We start from the raw sequence: 18,231 nt of genomic DNA, 5'->3' as shown, positions 1-18,231 counted from the left end.
CTTAGATAGTGACATATATTTCTTTTCCCACTCAAACTTTTAATTGAAACGGTTTCCCTCTTTGACGCTGACGTCTGTTATTCCTGCGACATTGGGACGGTAACGAAATTTGTGGTGGTTGTTCGTGGAATGCATGTACGGGACGTTGAATCAAGTCACAGTCACGTGGCTTGATGCTGGAAGCGACCGGTTAATTAGTGGCTTTGCGTGGCGGTTTGGGCCCAGGAAGGATGTGCTCGGTTTACCCTGCGGGAAATATCTGCGCAAGGCCGTAAGCTGCATTTCCTTAAGCCATTATTTTCCTGGTTGATGTAAATGCAGCGACGTTAGGGCTGATCATTCATTCTCAGCGTACTAGACCGAGAATTCGGAATCGCAATTATTCGCGTGGCTTCCACCCATAAAACATCTTTCAAAAGCCACGAAGGTTTCATTTTACATTCAAAATTTAAGGAAAATTTCAACGTGAAACGAACAATCGATATCATTAGGTGAGGCAAATTATCCTTCCTCGATAACCAGTAATAGTGGTCTGGAATCACGTTTGCCAAATTTTTTTCTAAGTTTCTATCGAAATAGCCAATGGTGCCGACATAGTTGTATATAAATCAGTGCTATCGTCCAATGTTCTTACAATAACTTGAACTATTTTTTTCTTACGTAATAAGCGTAATTGAAGAAATCTTCTCGTATTCTGAATAAATAATTAATAAATTAACCATATTGACCACAACCACAATTACTTTAGGTGAAAAAAACCGCCGTATTTGTTTCGTAAGGGTTCCCTCACCCCACTTCATCTAACCGATGTCTAAGGACTTCACTAATAAGCCTTTTAACTGTTTGAAGGCCACATGATCTATTTATTTGGTCCAACTATAATTTTATATCCACATATTGATGAAGTACTCTAGCGATGGCGAGAAGAAAGTGAATACAGGGTGATTGGAGGGATGGAGTAAATATTGGGGATGGTAAGAGCTGATAATGTGATTTTTTCTTATCTTTCACTCAATGACTCAACCCGAATTTTGTTTGTATAATAAGAGGATGGAGATTATCCTGGACCAAGCCATCGAAGTATAAAGTTCAATTCAGAGTTGGATGGGAAGTTAATTTCCTCGGACTACTTTCCACTTATTGTTAGAGGGATAGCTGAAAGCCTCACCCAGGTTTTGAACCCGTGTCTAAAGTTAGTGTAACAAAGCGTCATTTGTGATGATACTATTATTTTTATTTGTACGTCCAGCCTTCCAAAAAACAAGACATGCATCGGGGAAATAATTTCTGGCGTCACTTTTTAAGGAATAAGGTTACATTCATGATGAAACGAACACTGGTAATACTCTACACTTTTTCAGCTCAAATACCAACCCATAAACTGCTAATTTTATACGTCAAATGTGTAATGGCACTGGCAATGAGTTGCCAAAACCCTGGTTGGTTTCTTTTATTAAATAAGTATGGAGTTTTGATCGTGCTTATTACATCGAGAATAACACGAGGGCCGTTTTTTTCAAGCTCCGATGGCTAATGAACAGAAGACCAAGTGATTGATTGAAAATTATTCCATGGCTAAATATTGTGCAGATTTATGTTGTCCTTTCGACTTTATCGCTTCGAAGATTGAGGAATTGGTCGTACCTGTGAACAAGCTTTACTACATCTTCTTCATAGGATGTTGCCGCCAATGACTTCCAGTGAATTTTTCCTTTGTTCTGAAGAACAATGTAATGTTTATGCTCTTGGAGTATAGGTCATGATAAATTAAACTCACATTTGGCCAACGTTTCGGAGATTTATTCTCCTTCCTCAGGGCTCTTAATTATAATGAATGTTTACAAAGAAAATAAAGAAAATAAATTAATTAATTAAGTGGTTACAAAAATTTGAATACAATTGTGCAGTACAAATTCACTGGTAAATTAAAAACTGTGTACAGAATTAAACAACATACCTGTGATAGAAAAGTTTCGTTACTAGGCTAAACATGGTTACTTATAAATTTTGATTCATTTGTTAACAAATTGTATCTAAATTATACTTTGTTCTGAATTAAATTAAATTTGTTCTGAAGCTCATTGCATGTTTGAAATTGTTTCCCTCCGAGCCAAGTCTTCATTTCAGCGCAAATATGGAAGTCACACGGCACTAGGTCGATACTACACGGCAGGTGATCGAAAATGTCCCATTGAAATTACTCAAGAAGCAGTTGGGCTGCATCGACGCTGAGATGACGGGCGTTATCATGGATCAGAACACTTCGAGAAGTCTGTATGTCTCTTCTTTTGTATTTGAATGGGGATGGGCGTAATGTTTCACACTGAACAGCTGCATTATCGCAAAAATGCTCTTTTATGGGTATGAAGGTGATGACATGTCAATGCTGAAGTCATTCGGCTAGTTTTCTGGCTGTCGCTTCGCAGTGCTCCCTTGGCGGGAGAATCTATTTAGGAAGTGTAGTTACTGAGATTGCTACTAACCTTAAACTAACAACTTACGGTAAGAAATGACTTGGAAGTGTGGTGCAGAGGATGCGCAGTTGCCCTATCCGCGCAATTCCCGCCTGTCGCTTGTATGGTGATTTTGCCTAGCGATCGGAGGTTGATAACAAGCGCCCTCATATAAATCACTGATGCTCCTGAAAAAATAATCTTTTTGGAAGGACCAAGAATCAAATGCAACGACATGTATCATTCATAGCATCCTGCAAACCACCTCTAGGGAGTCGGCAGCTGTTGACTAATCACCAGCATGCAATAGATATCCCACATTTTCACCGCATGGTTATAAAAGATAAATACCTAACAATATAAATAAGACGTGAACATTCATGCAGGTGGTATGAACACCCCCCAGCATTCACCGCTCCATTCAACATTATTCTAACCCAAATACGCTTACATGAAAAGCTAAAATTGCCAACAGATAATAAATAAATTATTACAATAAGTGTATAATGCAATATTAGGATCAAGTGAAAGTGTTAACGTGGAGAAGAAGAGTAAAATTATACTAAAAATTATTGTGAGAAAAAATGGAAAGCGATTACAAAAAAATTAGATAGGAAACGAAAGTTATGCTGCTGGTCGTCTTTGCGAGTAACGCGTTTATTTTCGTGCATTGAAAAAAGATTACCACTATAGCTAGAGAAAATAGTATCTCTCAGTTCTGCCTTCTACTTCCATTATCCACTTCACTTGATTACTTCTACCGTCGTAAGGCAGCAAGCGATTGATATTTTATTTACGTCATATGGGAAATATCCTTCCCGAATTCGCTAAGTGTACCTAATTAGCCTATTTCTTGCTCTACATTCTAATAAAGTGTCCCAGCTTAACTTTCCTGGCATATTGGAAAAAGCTGCACTATTCATCGTGATGACTTATTGCATGAAAAGTTTAAAATATAGGAATAAAATGCATTAATATTTTAATGATTATTGTATTGTATTTTTATATGAGGATGTATGCAACCACTGGCCTCCTATCTCTTTTAGAATGATTAGTACGCTGCGTCAGAAGCTGTGCTTCAATTGTTCTGCTGACCCCTTTGCTAAATTTAGGAGGATGGATCACTATAGGTCGGTTGGGCCTAGGGCCATAGGTCACATTTGTCCTCGCGTGCCTCCATGTCAGTGCCTTGGGATCTGACTGTCATGACCAGTGGTAACTCGACGTCGCTTTAACTAAAAGTGACATCGCCAGCACAGTAGGAAATCCATCGCGCAGAGAGGGTTGAATTGCACTAACGTGTACGTTTTTGAAGCTGAATCCTTGTGAAACCGATGCTCGGACACGAGTAAAGTAGCTGTAGCATCTCTTATGATTGTCACGTTCCTCGTTTGCGAGGGATTTTATTTTTTTTACATGGCAATGATAATGGGAAATAGATAGAGGAGGCCCCATTCCATCTCGCAGAAGATTTATTTCTGTTGTCAGTTCGGTGGCATTTTAATCCGTTTTCAAAAATGTCCGCGGCGCGGTGATGAGTGCTATGTGATACTCATTTTTTCCAATATTTTGTAGAAGAGCGTTTACTAGTAATATCATTGAAAAGTTATGAATTTGATAGGAGCTCGTCTTCATGCATATAAATTACGGTTAAATACCCTTATTTTGATACATAGAATAATTATTTTTTGTGCAACTTTTCTATTATTTTAGCAATTTTTCATGACTAGTAACTTGAATTTTTTCTTGCGAAAAAATACTTTTAATTTATAGAAAAAGTAATTTTCATTTGTTTTACTAGAACCACATTGTATATTTAGGTCCGGCGGAAACGATAAAATAAGAGAGATATTCCGCCGAAAGGATAGGTGTAGGGATTCGTTTCCCCCTGAACAATAAAAGACTTTAAAAATGTAAGGTCAAACTCGAGGCAGTCAAATGTTTCATAACGCTCATCAATTGTTTTTGGCATTCTCGTTCAAGTGAACATCTGGCGTCCTAACACCTCCAACCACACGCTTACTGAAGTGGCCTCCAAGGTACACGGAAAAAAGATTTGTTAAAAACCATTAAACTGGTATGATACGGAGTAGTTTTGTTAAATCAATTTAAAATTTTATTCAAATAATAAAGAACTTGATTATTTTATCAAGCGTTCTTTATAAAAGTTATCGAAAATTTCGATGTTTCATCATTTGGTCAAGTGTACAAAAGAGTTTGGTAAAAAAAAGCTGCATAAATTCAATACGCTTAAGCATGGTAACTTTCAAAGATATGATGATAAATTTTACGTAAGTGCTTACTTGGTAACAATTACAAACTATATTCTTTGGTTTGAATGAATTTTTCTGATCGTGTTGAGTAATCTATCGAACGGTCTGTCGTTATTGTTTTTTTAAACCAAAACACAAATGCAGTTGAAAATTTTCTAAATAGATCTTACTTCAAAGATGGGTTGGTAGAAATGATTTTATTTTCATTATTTGTAATGGCAAGAACGTTTAAATTTTGGTTTCGTTCTTTTTTCTGTTTATTTCTTTTTTAATGAGAAATTTTATCCGTAAGCTGTTGCATCATAGACCCCGAATACTACAATACGTAGGATAAATGAAACTATGGGTATTTCATGTTCATTTATTTCTATAATAAAGATCACATTTCATAGAGTGACTAAGTTATTAGGCTTTTAACATCTTCAGAATCATAACTTTTTTAACATCTTGATTATCAAAATTTGTCATCTGCTTCTCACGAGATGATTTAATTGCGTATTATCAAATATATTAAAGCTGTAAGGAGATGTTTGGGCATTCCGACGCATTAGCTTTTAGGGGTGTGCGAATACTCGAAAATTTCGAGTCGAGTAGTTGGTACTCGACTCGAGTGTTTCGAGTAGTATTACGAATGTCCAGAGTCAAGTAGTTTCGGTTACAGAGCTGTCGCGGTTTGGAAGTTCAGAAATCTGCCGACAGGAAGTGATATCATGAAACTCATCAAATAATATCGTTTTTAAAATTCATAAGCCGTACTATTGCCTTGGCCGAGGAGTTTCAGCTTGCTGTATACATGGCAGTCAACCACTATGGTAGTCGACGACGTGGGCGCCGGATACCTTTTCGCTAGCGGCGGCGGCCGACCGTCTTCTGACCCACCAGCGCATTCGAAGTAATCGCAGTGGACCGCTTCATCGCTTATACTTTATTATGCAATATTTTTCCACCCTACCCTATTTTCTTTACTCAATCGTCGAGATAGTGCGCAAAAATTGTTTAGATTTCTATTAAAAAATATGTAACTCTTAGGTTTTAGCGGACAATGCCGGTTTTTCCCCTGTGTTTGATATCACAAGGGGTGACTTTTTTTAGTTTTTTGAGTACTAGGCACGTCCGATGCTAATTTTCACTTTTTCCTCTGCTGCGTTTATTTTCCCTCTTGAAATTAAAAGACAAGAGTCGCTAAGGTTGATTAAACGAAGTGAGAAATTAAGAAAAATATGTTTTCGTCTAAACAAAACTAAAGCTATTTTCTATATTTCGTTCGCAGAATCCACTTAAATTAAAAAAAGATTCAAGATCCATACAAATTGTTGATATAATTTTAGTAAAAATTCCCAAGGTTGCTAGAAAGTAATTGTCCGGCCACACAAGTGTGTAGCGAAATGCAATTTTCTGAAGGCAGTTATACTGCAACATGGAGACGTGAAATAGAACATAGCACATAGAACAATTGGTATTTCCGCATGAGAATTTGGAGGGATCAAATATTACGTGTTTTATTCAGGAATTTAATCTTTATTACAATTGTTCAAATGCCAAACCCTCTTCCTAGCAGTTTGGATACGTATATTAATTAAAATTTCGACACATTACAAGAGGTTAATTCATTTCACTTGTGCTGGTGGAACTGTTTAAGACACTTTAATTTTCATTCATACTCTAATTCTGACACAAATACCATCAACGTCCCAATTTTTTTCCTTATTACATCATGCTAAGCATTCAGAATAGAAAATTTATAAGAGGAGTTGAAAATGAGAATATGTTGAACATACGTTGTGGTATTGCCTGGTTCAGAAATTACCATATACGACTCCACTCGATACTCGAGAGTAGTTTTCAACTCGACTCGAGATCAAAAAGTACTACTCGCACAACGCTAAAATCTTTAATTACAGGTATTCCTGAAGTTTTATCATTCGCGATTATGATGAATAATCAAGTATTAAATTCCGTCATACTAGACCAAATTCATGACAAGGATCTCACCTAGCACGTAGTTAACTTACATCAATGCAAAAAGTCTGCAAAAAAGCGTTCTTGCGCATCCGCACTAGATATTGATATTCAGTACATACGTAATGCTATTGTGTGCATCAAGTATTCCTTTGAAGCTTACGAAGGGAAACTGCTGTCTACAACTTATTCATATTTTCCAAACTTAGATTGAGTAATTGGAGTTTATGAAGGTGTTAGCCTAGCACCCATTTAGATTGGTTATTAGAGTCCGTTGGTACCACGCGGGGGTCCTACGTTTTCGCTTCCTGAAGACGTAATTTTTCTTCACTTTTTTGCATTTATTTTGCGGGAACTTACGTTAAACTCCTAATTTTATGATTTTCAATCAACACATTGTTTTTCTGGGTGGAAAATCTTTGCGAAAAATCTGGGTGAAAATGCGCACGCTACGTCGGTTTTATTATCCTTTTGATCTTAATAGTTTATATCGAAATGCTGTGACCGGTTTGATGGAATTTATCAAACTGCATTTATCAAACTGGTTTGGTAACTGTTACTAAAATTTTCAATGTTCCATACGAACCGAAAAGTTCGATAAATTTCATCAGAATCTGATGTTTCTCACTAAACTTTTTTCAGTGTGGTTAGCGTGCGCATGTTAATTGTAACCGAAAGTTTGATGCTTTGTTAAAATAACTGTAATGGAAAATTCATGTTCTTCTTGATGAATCACATGCAAATTTTATTCGCGTATATATCCGGCAAATCATAGTTGATGCGTCGAATGATCGTCCGATGAATCGACGTCCTCCAAGGAGAGTCGTTGATAGCCTGAGCCTGTGTGTGGGTATTCAGTATTTTATTTTGTCAATACTAATTCCGCCATTGAGAGCACAAATGAAAATATGAAAAATAATTCTCATAACATTTTAGAGAGTAACTATTTTTGGTAAACTCACTTAAAAATTAAGGCGTGATCTATTGGTAAAAGTGAATAAATTATCCAAAAAGCCTTCTGCCAAATACTACATCGGAATTAATAGTTATATCTATAAATGTCTTTAGTACCGACTTAAGCGTGCGCTCTGCTTCATCTACTTAGAGCTAAGGTGTAGAACATCCTAAAGAATGCGAAAGCTTCAAATGAATTTCACATAAATTACTGAATATTTAGTATATTTAATGACTAATGGGGAAGCTAGATCAATTGGATTGAGGGAATAAGACGGCAGATATTGAAGATGATGGACCATAAAATTTGCACAATTATTAACAATTGCTTGAGGAAGTGTACATATTTTTGGATATGAAATCGGTGAAGGAAGAATCTTGTCGTCTATCGAAGATAATTTTTGTGAAACCCGTTCTTAATGTTTACTGTTAAATTATGTATTTAATTTATTTTCCTCTCCGTCAACATCACTTTCTCCGTATTGATAAATTACACGCTACTGGCAGTTTTCCACACATACGTTAATTTCACGACCGGTTTCAATAGATTTTGTATTATTTTCATTATATTTCGTGTTAACTTCACCTGAAGGATAATATAAGATGCATTGAGACAGGTCGAATAATAAATGTATGATGATGTGATGATAGGTTACCCCTAACCAAAGCATGGATATTTCTGGTCGTCCATTGGTATTTGTGGTAGCTACCCGATGTTAAGGAAAATAATGCTGTTTTCGGGGTGATGAATATAAATTTAAAAATGTAAATAAAAATAATCAAAAGAAATAGTAATTTCGCGCTCACTGAAAGAAGGAAATAAGCTCCAGTGAAGATACCTACCGAGAAAGGCATTTCATTTTTCTAGCTTACGAGCAGGATACGTGATCGTAGGTCGCATTGGTCTTCAGTTGGAAATGAAGTACTTATGTATTAAAGGCCAAAATCTAGTCCAAAAAGTTGCTGTGCCAACTGACGTGGATTCGCTCTGGGAAGTACATCTGCATTTAATGAATTATCCTCTATTAGGCCCACAGAAAATAATAAAAATATGAATAACGTCGCAATAGATACACGCTAACGCAGTATAGGTTCAATTATATTGGCATTTTCAACGGGAAATGGGGTTTCTTCAAAATTTGTATTTAAAAAAATTGGTCTTAACTGCCAATGGTAATATTTCTACACCTGTACCACTGTGCAACTCACAAGGAGTACGTGCGTACATATTTCATGCATCTCAATCATTAAAAAAATCGCCCCCATTGACAAAATACTGAGCTTATTACCGATGGTTTTAAGTCAGAGACTGCTTTACCGCTCATATGGAGTCTGTGCTGGTTGTACACATCGTTTTATATTTTAAAAATCGCCACTATTTTATAAAATACTGATTTTTTTGTACTTTTAACCCATTCTAACCCAGAGCTGTTTCTGTGAGAAATCAAATTTCAAGATTTTTCATTTTGAAGACTTGAAAATTTAACACTCAAGGATAATTATCCTGGCAAAATTCCCTACATATTTCGTCATTAAAATTTAGACTGCAAAATAAAATTTCGTTTAGATATCTCCTAAATAGAGCTGAAAGTTTAAGCATTTTTGATGTTGCTTAGAAGCAACATTGGGTTCTAAAGGGTTTAAGCACCAGCAGTATCAACCGCCACTCGAGGCAACCGCGTGGGCACTAGGAGGGATGTGCTGCCCCCGCCTCAGCCGGCCGTCCGATCTCCGAGAGGCGATTTCGCAGCCTCCGCTCCTCAACGCGGTGTTTATGGACGCCTGGGCCGAGCCGGCTGGACCACGCCGCTGTTTATGCGGTCTCATCGTACGACCTTCCCGCCCTCGTGCTATAGCGGAAGGAAGGCGCGGGCTGTGTCTCGGCCGTTCGCCGCCGCCGCCGGGTGGGTTGGGATGCCGGGGACGGGAGGGTGGAGAGAGAGGTTCCCGACGACAAGAGGGGGATGTATGTATGTGGGGGTGGGGAGAGGAGGGGAGGGGAAGCCTCGTGTGTAGCGGAGAGAGAGAACATCGGGGTTTGGGACGCGCGCTTCCCGTTGCTTGGCTGCAGTACGGTCGGAGACTCCGACGAAAGCGGTAGCGCAACTAAGGTACCGCTGAACCACCAAAATCGTGCGTGTTTGTTTCCCTCGCGTAACGACGAGAGGAAAAAGTTATTCTTCTTTTGTTTTTCGTCTACGCCCTCTCTCGTAGGAGGGGGGCTCCTGAAAAAAACCTCTTTTCCTATTTCGGAAGGTGTTTCTGCTGAGGAAAAAGTTTTTTTAAATTATTTATTGTTGTTCCTACGGGAAAAGAAGATTTTGTTCGAGGATTTTTTTTTGACGGCTGTATATTTTTTTTGAGTGATTTCTCCACGTGGTCGCGGTTTATTATTTTTTTTTACTGGGATGAACTGACTCGGCAGGATGGCAGTAAGGTAAGCCGTTGTTTCATTTTGGTTTATTCCAGTCATTATCTTCCCATACGGTTGTTGTGTTTCGGAAGAAGATTTTTTAGGCCGGTTGTGTGTGATTTCTTACTATGTTTACTTTTCCTGTTGTTGAAGAATATTACTGTTGATATTGCTATAGAATATTACTGTGGTTATAGAATTTGTTAAAATAAGGAAAATTTGCGAAAAGCTTACGCAAACTTCTTTGTCAATGGACCATATATGAATTCATAATTAATTTTAACGTTGTATTTATGGAATATCATGGTGTGAATATTGTTTGTGGAAATTAGTGCGAAGCATGTATTGTTATGATCAAATTTTACCAAAATTTAATGTTTTTTAGAAAGAAACCTTTCTATAAAACCTCTTGCCACAAGGAAAGGTATTCGATAAGTGGATTTGTGTGTTCACTTATTTATTGAAAGCTGACATTTTAAATGTGTAGAATTCATTTTTAAAATCATTCATTAAAACTCCGCTGCAGGTGTATGTCGTACGCTCAGAGGTTTTTTCGCGCCGTTAATTTGAACCGGCATGCACAGCGCTGCCGCTTGTCCATACCGCGTCTGAACCAATATCAAAGTTTTCTCTTTAACCATTCTTGCGATAATTTTTTCTAAACTTTCGAGTTTCATATGCTCAGGCCAGAGGATAAAGTATTTTAGTTTATTTTGTTTATATATACACACCTTATGTCAAACCCTAAGATAATATAATTTTTATACGTGCGAAATATTGGCTATTTATGTGCAACCTAGAATTCCTGGACATTAATTTGATAATTATTATTTTCCCCAAAACATTTTTTTCTCTTTACAAAGTAGTTACTAATATCCGTGACGTTTAAATTTTTTAAAATGTGCTTACTTGAGTCCTATTCGAATGTAATATATTTTTTTATTTTGCTGGGATTATTGCAATGCGTAGTATTTCATTTCTATAGTAGTCAAGGGTAGCAATTGGAGCAATTTCTGATTACAATGATTTTTCCATTGAAGAGTGGCATTGTTTGTCATGAAGATTATGTTATACCTTCAACTTTACTATTATTGTGTCTTACTATACCTGGTTCGGAGTAAATTTATATTAGTGCAAGTGTACTCATTCGATTTTGACATTTTGGGTCATATAAACCTGAATTTTCGACTTACTTTCACTTTCAACGACTTCTTCCGAAGACTTCAGTGGAATACTTCCTTTTTTATTCGGAAAAAAAATCGGAATAGATAAGGTTATAGTTTTGTTGTAGTCGACTAAAAATCTTTGACTACCATTATTTATCTATATTTCTCTCATGAATCTAATGAATGGCGGCTGATCGTAGAGATACTGTCATAACTATTTGCAATTCACAGGGAGAACATCTTTCTTGTGTTGGCCAGCCTTTCACCATACCAGAACTAGTGATAAAGCTCCAATTGTAATTTCTTTATCTACGATTAGATTTTAAGGGAAGTTTTCAGTTTTGTTACCGACAGTGACATAAAGCAAAGCAGGTATGACCCTGATTTTTAAAGGAAAATATTTTCAGAAATCGAGAAAAATCTTTTTCCGTGCCATATCGAAATCAAAATTGATTGGTTTCCTTATTTTACCTTGTCTTCTGAACTGAATTATCGCAAGTTGATTTCCCGTACTCATTTTCGTTTCAAAGAAGGTATTGCCATACGCTATTGGAATCCTATGCCGAATTTCATGGTGAATGTACTTGGCTTATTACTTCTCCCAGATTTTTATTAACTTGTGTGTTAATCCTCATGTGGTCAATTAATATATCATACGCTAAAATCCTATATTTAGATAAAAAATAAGTATCATTTAAATATATCAGTACTTAATTTTTTTGGAAAAAGGCTCACAAAATGGTTTTGAAAAGACAAATGACAATGGCATTACAATTAGTGATTGTGATTTAATTTATTGCAAAATCTTCAGCGGTTTTTGTACAGGAATGCTGCTTTTTTCGTGAGGCGTTTTTCTAACCAGGTCTCTCGAAATTCCAATTTCGTTTCTAAAGTCCGGAATACTTTGTCTAATAAAATACAAATTTTCGGTAACTGCTTCAAGTTGTAACCTCTAGCAAAATCGAGTGAGAACATTAAGTTTTGAACGTGAAAGAATGTATAAAATTATTTAATACGCTTCAGTACTTTCAGGTCAGGTTGGCCGAGCGGTCTAAGGCGCCAGACTTAAGTTCTGGTTCTCGTATGAGAGCGTGGGTTCGAACCCCACACCTGGCAAACATTTTGGCCGACACGGTGGCGGCGGGATAAATCAACTTAAATGGGTGTCAATCAACTTAATTATGGTACTTTATCCACTTAAAATCAAGCTCAAAGGGCTTCTAAACTGGATTATTCGTTTTTTAATCAAACTGCCCACGATTTCGTTTTGTCATTCCAATTTATTTTTCTTTCCGCATCGATAAACAACATTAAAACTTATTGAAATTATTTTCGTATAATTGGAGTTTTGAGAGACTGGCATAGAAAAATATCTCAAGAAAATACAGCATTTCTTTTCCTTAAACCACCTAATATTTTGCTCTATCAAAAGAGTCTGTTCAGTCCTAAATTCGGGTGATAAATAAAGAAGAAATTATTTTTACGTGGAGTATTGATAGCATGGCGTACCCACAAATTCTGAGGTTAATGATTTGAATTTTTTACCATTGAGTTTCTATGTTAGTAACCTCTTTGAAAGACCATACTGGCTGCAGGAATCCATCAGGAATATCACTTCATTCATATTTCTCCTAAGATCTAAAGGCTGTGTTCCAAAAAATCATTTTTATACAAAGAATAAATTCACCGTTAAGGCATTACTAGTCCCACTAGTCCCAGCAGATAATTTCAACAAGCATTAATATTGTTTATGATGCGGGAAGGAAAAATAAATTGGAATGGAAAAACGAAATCGTGAGCGGTTTGATTGAAAAAACGAACAGTCGAGTTTGGAAGCCCTATAAGCGTGATTTTGAGTGAATAAATTATTCAGCGAATCCACCAGACTATTTTAGTTATGAATGGTTGTATTATTGAAATCACTCGGAGGGACAAACCAGAGAATTTAATTTTTCCAGTTTCATTCAGAGCCGGCCACCCGCTGCTCTTATTTCGGGAAATGACCTAGTCCTTGTATTTTTTTTCTCGCATCGTTTTGTTTTCTTTAGGAGCTTCGATGAACATCTTTAACTTTTTCTTAACTTGAAGGACAGACATCTGTAGAGGGTTTGATGGATGCCAAACGATTTCCGCTGATTTCTCATTGTTTTTTTTTCGCTTCTTCGTTGAGCGACTTTTCTACAGCTCAGAAATAGTCAGCATGGTCTTTCTATCACTTAGGATCAGACTTTGAAGGCCCTTAGGAGCTCTCAAGCTAAATGGAGAGTTTTAAGCATTATTTCAATCATGTAAATAGAAGAAACGTTGCAATGCCAAAGTATTTGTCCCAATATCAAAACTTTTTCAACAGGGGCTTGGTCATTGTGACGCTTGACTACTACCATCACGAACATCACGAGTCACGCTGTACCATTTTTCGCTAAACTCGAAACAGCAATCTGAAAGCTATGTCATAAATTGTTAAATAAGACATTTAATTAAAGTTTATGCATGACGATATCACTATGCGATGAATTTGGTTCTACAGACAATTTTAAATTACATTGGAACATCCAAAATATAAATATGAATACAAAAAAATTAAACGAATATTCTCCTGATGTGGCTTATGATATTTTAGAGGCATAACAGCAAAACAAAAATGAATAAAAATATTATTATTATTATTAAAAAAGATTAACAAACACGCTTTTTCCAATATTTTTCGCTAAACCACCTACAAATTGTGCTCAAAGTTGATGAATTGATATATGAACTGGTGAAATACGTAAATATTTCGTTTCCATGGCGACGTCCATGCTTTGTGCATGCAAAAATATGGACAGGCCCTCCTACATTCCCGCTACACCGGATAGAATGCATACTTACATTTGCAAATTCGTATACTTACTAGCATAAGTTCTTTTTAAGCTATACTTACGATCATTTTTTCTTTCCTTTCGTGTGTGACATGGTAGGCAACAGCCAAAATTTGTCTTTTTTTTATCTCTTTTCCTAATTTCTATCAATTTATGCACCCTATTCTCAAGTTAAAGGTTTTTAAATTTTAGATATGAATGAAAAAAAATTTTACTTAAATTCAAGAGTATTCTTGAAAATTATTTTTAGTAAAGTGTTCCCCAATGCAAAAGTAAAACTTATGAGAAAACATTCACGAACATCCTTGATATATGAAACGGTTTCTCTGCCTTATTAAATTATTTGAGTGCAACAATTGTTTTATCTTCTGAAATATTTGTAATGCCTACTACATGCGTTTGATAATCGCCCAGGGGATCAAGGGGAACAATTGAATCATTCACTCAAACCCAAAAATCGTAGTCAGTTGAAGAATTCAGTAGATGGAATCTAAAGGTATATTACAAAGGAAAAAGCCTTTCACATTCACCCATTCTCTAGAGTTTCAAATAAATAAAAATTTCTTTAGTTGCCGCCTTTTTTCATGAGCTGGGGACGTCATCAGAGTTCGGGATCATTAACATTTTCACATAGAACCACTAATTGGGAAACAGAATCGCTTACGAGTGTCTAAATATCTTAGAACACCAAGAGACCGATCTGCGAGGTGGAGGAGTAGCGGAGAAGCAGCGACCCGCTCGAAGTGAGTTCGTGGCGTCATCAACTTATCTGCGAAAGTACATCAGTTTTTCGCCGCGAAGAGCTACAGAGCTAGGCTAAGGCTGGAGAAATGTAAAGACACCTTAGATTGATAGAAGGCGGATGACGTCACTACTTTGATCCCAACATAACTCTGGCAGCATGATATTCTCGGTGTCTCGGTGGCAACATGATATTTAGTAACGTAACTTGTATGTAATTAGCCAACGGTGCCCTATTGCATTCGGGTACCAAGAAAAAATGTTTCTAGGGAAGCTCAGTATCATTTTATTGGTGTGTAAAGTTGAAAATTATACACATAAATATCATACTGTCCACTCAATTTTAATTTCATGAACAGATTGTAAGCGATGCGAAACACATATGGTTGAGTTAGTGAAATTAAAACTAAGTAGACAATAGCTAAGTGACGATACGTACGATATCTTAATGCATAATTTAATATGTTGTTCCAAATTATTTCTCCATAAAAGTTTAAAATATTACAATATATCTCATTTAATATTGATATGTGCCTAATTTTCCCTCCCGGGATCATTGAAGTATAAATTTCCCACGTCAAGTGACACATATACGTGTACGTATGGGGATCGGGTTGGTGTGGTAGCTAGAATGTTGGCTTCCCACCCCGGAGCACGGGCTGCCCTGGCGGTGGCAGAAAAGTTTCAGATTGCCCGATCCCTGCTTGAATGTTGTGTGGAGGACATTTCAAGCGCAACACCTCGTCCGTCGGATGGGACGTTATGCCGTGGTCCCTTTGGCGCCTTTCGTGAAGAATAAGCTAACGCCGACGCCGGGTTTCTCTCCACTCTTCCTTCCATACCCTTCCCTCTTGACGAAAATGACCTTAGCTGTCGGTCGCCTCCTCTAAATACCATGGTACCATAAGTGTGAGTCGCCATCTAATAATCCTCACTCTAAGAACGATACGAGTCTCTTTATTTTTCAAACTCTATCATGATCAATGAAGGGGATTGGAGAAGACTTGAGAACTAACTTTACATTTAGATGGCCCTGGTTCAAACCCCGGCGGCAGAGATTTTTCAGAGGTTGCCCGACCCTTGCTTGAGTGATTCGTGGAGGGCTTTTCATGTGCACCACTCCGTCCGTCGGATGAGACGTCAAGCCGTGATCCCCTTGGCGCCTTTCGTTAAAAGGAGGCTAATGCCGACGCCGGGTTTCTCTCCACCCTTACCCTTCCCTCACATCGCAAATAACCTTGGATGTCGGTCTCCTCCTCCAAATACCATTACCATTATCAACAATTGAAAAGAAATTCCATAAAACCCATTGTTGTTTTCGATTTGTCAGTCAGTTCATTTATTTCTATTTATTCCGCAAGTATGTTTCTTTCAAGGTCTTTTCTATTGAATATTTTGGGCTCAATTGAGTTTATCTTCTGTCCTGTCTTTCGTTCAAATCGTCCGCCCTTCTGCCGTCGGGTTGTGGCTGGTTCATTTTGTATTTTGTTAGTGTGTCCTTGGCATTGGAAGTCTCTTTTCATTCTGAAGTGAATGGAGCATCGAGGGACGAGTAGGAGTTTAAAAAAAATCGAATTTCCGCCGCCTGGTGGGTAATAAGTCAGTCCTGCCAGCGTGGGAAAAATACACCTGAATCGCATCGTTCAATTCCCGGTAGTGGACGGGTACTCCTCCTATCACGTGTATGGGGCTGGCGAATTTCATTGTGTTTCGAGCTGGCTTGCAGAATAAGAACCGCTTCCAACTAGATGAGCTGCAATTTATTCCCCTACACTTTTTAAGAGTAGCTATGAGAAAAACCAATTTACGTAGCATTAAATTTATTATCCATTAAGTTCGTATTGCAGTATAACTTGTTTATAACGTCATTTATTGGATCAGAAATTACTGACGCTATATCAGAGTAACACAATAAAAGGTTTATTTAACTAATTGATCAATAACACTGGAGAAATATTCTCTTCATTCCATGCTGACTATTTCTGAGCTGTAATAATGTCAGTCGCAGAAGAAGCGAAAAATAAGACAGAAAAAAGAAAGCTGGACAGGAACTGTTACCAAATAAATATATCGATGAACAGGCACATGATAGATATAACATTTAATAATTATTTTGATTTTATTCTAACAATTTCAAAACTTAAAATTATATGCAAATCTATCCCAAAACTCTTAACCCTCTGTCACGGGGCAATATTGGAACTGCTGAGTTCAGGCTATATGTGCCTGAGAGACACAGGTGTTTAAAAAAACGTTAGCAACTCTTAGCATTGCTCAGCAGTACACTTTAAAAGTTTAAAGCACCATTATTAGTGTAGTTGGAACACTTACACGATGTCTTTTGAGCTAAGCATGGACCCCTTTAAATGCCATCACACGGCCCCGGAGTGATCAAGCAAGTTGCGATTTAACATGCTCTTTAGGCTATAAACCCATTATTGCATAGTGTCCAGTATATCGGACACGCGTATTTTATTTTTTTCTCGGTCCCAGCTGACATGCGCTACATTGTGATACTATAACACGTTCAAATGGATTTCTGTATTCACCGCTTTGCTAATATCTTAGCTGCATCCTTAAATTTATCAGGTTAAGAAGCATTTTTGTGAGACATGGCATTGAAAGAATGTTTAGTCACCCACACTGGGTAAGCATTTCATTTTTTACTTAAGTATTTTTCCCAATACATTGATAATTTCTATTTCATTTTTGTTCTAAATATTGGTATTTTTTATTTTCTACTTTTTCAAGTTTTTCTGTTCAATTTTGTATCTGTTATGAACACTAAAAATTGACCTTTCGATATATCAGACGCCATGCACGATAGTTAGTTCTTGTACCTCGTCTAATGATAGCTGCTCTTATATTTTAACAATGAATTTTCATTTAAGTATTGTATCTTTGATTATAAAATTAAATTTATTTTATTTAACAATGGAATACAACCATATTGTAAGCATATATCCATGAAAATATATATTTGGCCTTCGCAATAAATAAATGTAAACAGCCAATGGCAACTCTGGAGGTGACTAATGGTGCAAACTGACCCTAAAATGTAACAACATGTAAACTATGTGAGTGGAGAAAGGGGAATCCTATTAATAAAATAAGTTTTTGCTCTCATGGGTTAAGGATTATTATACGTAATGTATTATAGCATGTAAATTCTATAAGATCAGTGATTTTTATTTTGCTATCTTATTCAGCTAATAATGCTTTTATTTTGCTTCATTATACCATTATTTTGTTTAACTTTGCGAATTAATCTACCTCTGAACTGTCGGCAAAAATGCAAAAAGCGAAAGGCTGCATAGAGCACGTCAAAAAAAAAAAACAGAATTCTATAAGGGTCTATAGCGCCTAGTGGCACGGAGAAATGAAAGAAATACTGGTGCTGTGCCTGTCAGATCT

The 18,231-nt window shown here is 36.8% G+C and overlaps 1 protein-coding gene and 1 non-coding gene across 8 annotated transcripts in view; both read left to right on the top strand.

Annotated features, from left to right (window-relative positions):
* The first annotated feature begins 9,702 nt into the window (after window positions 1-9,702).
* Window positions 9,703-18,231, top strand: part of LOC124163250 (collagen alpha-2(IX) chain) — a 1,172,095-nt gene continuing 1,163,566 nt past the window's right edge. For all 7 annotated transcript variants that reach the window (XM_046540018.1, XM_046540014.1, XM_046540017.1 and 4 more), the window contains exon 1: window positions 9,703-10,076. In XM_046540018.1, the coding sequence (XP_046395974.1) occupies window positions 10,066-10,076 (11 nt within the window). In that variant the 5' untranslated portion in view covers window positions 9,703-10,065. The remainder of the gene's footprint in view (window positions 10,077-18,231) is intronic.
* On the top strand, window positions 12,251-12,334 carry Trnal-uaa. Its single transcript has one exon. It is a non-coding gene; the product is annotated as a tRNA-Leu (tRNA).

The sequence above is a fragment of the Ischnura elegans genome, chromosome 8 (assembly GCF_921293095.1).
Source record: "Ischnura elegans chromosome 8, ioIscEleg1.1, whole genome shotgun sequence".
Lineage (NCBI taxonomy): Eukaryota > Metazoa > Arthropoda > Insecta > Odonata > Coenagrionidae > Ischnura > Ischnura elegans.
This window is presented reverse-complemented; position numbering and strand designations above follow the sequence as displayed.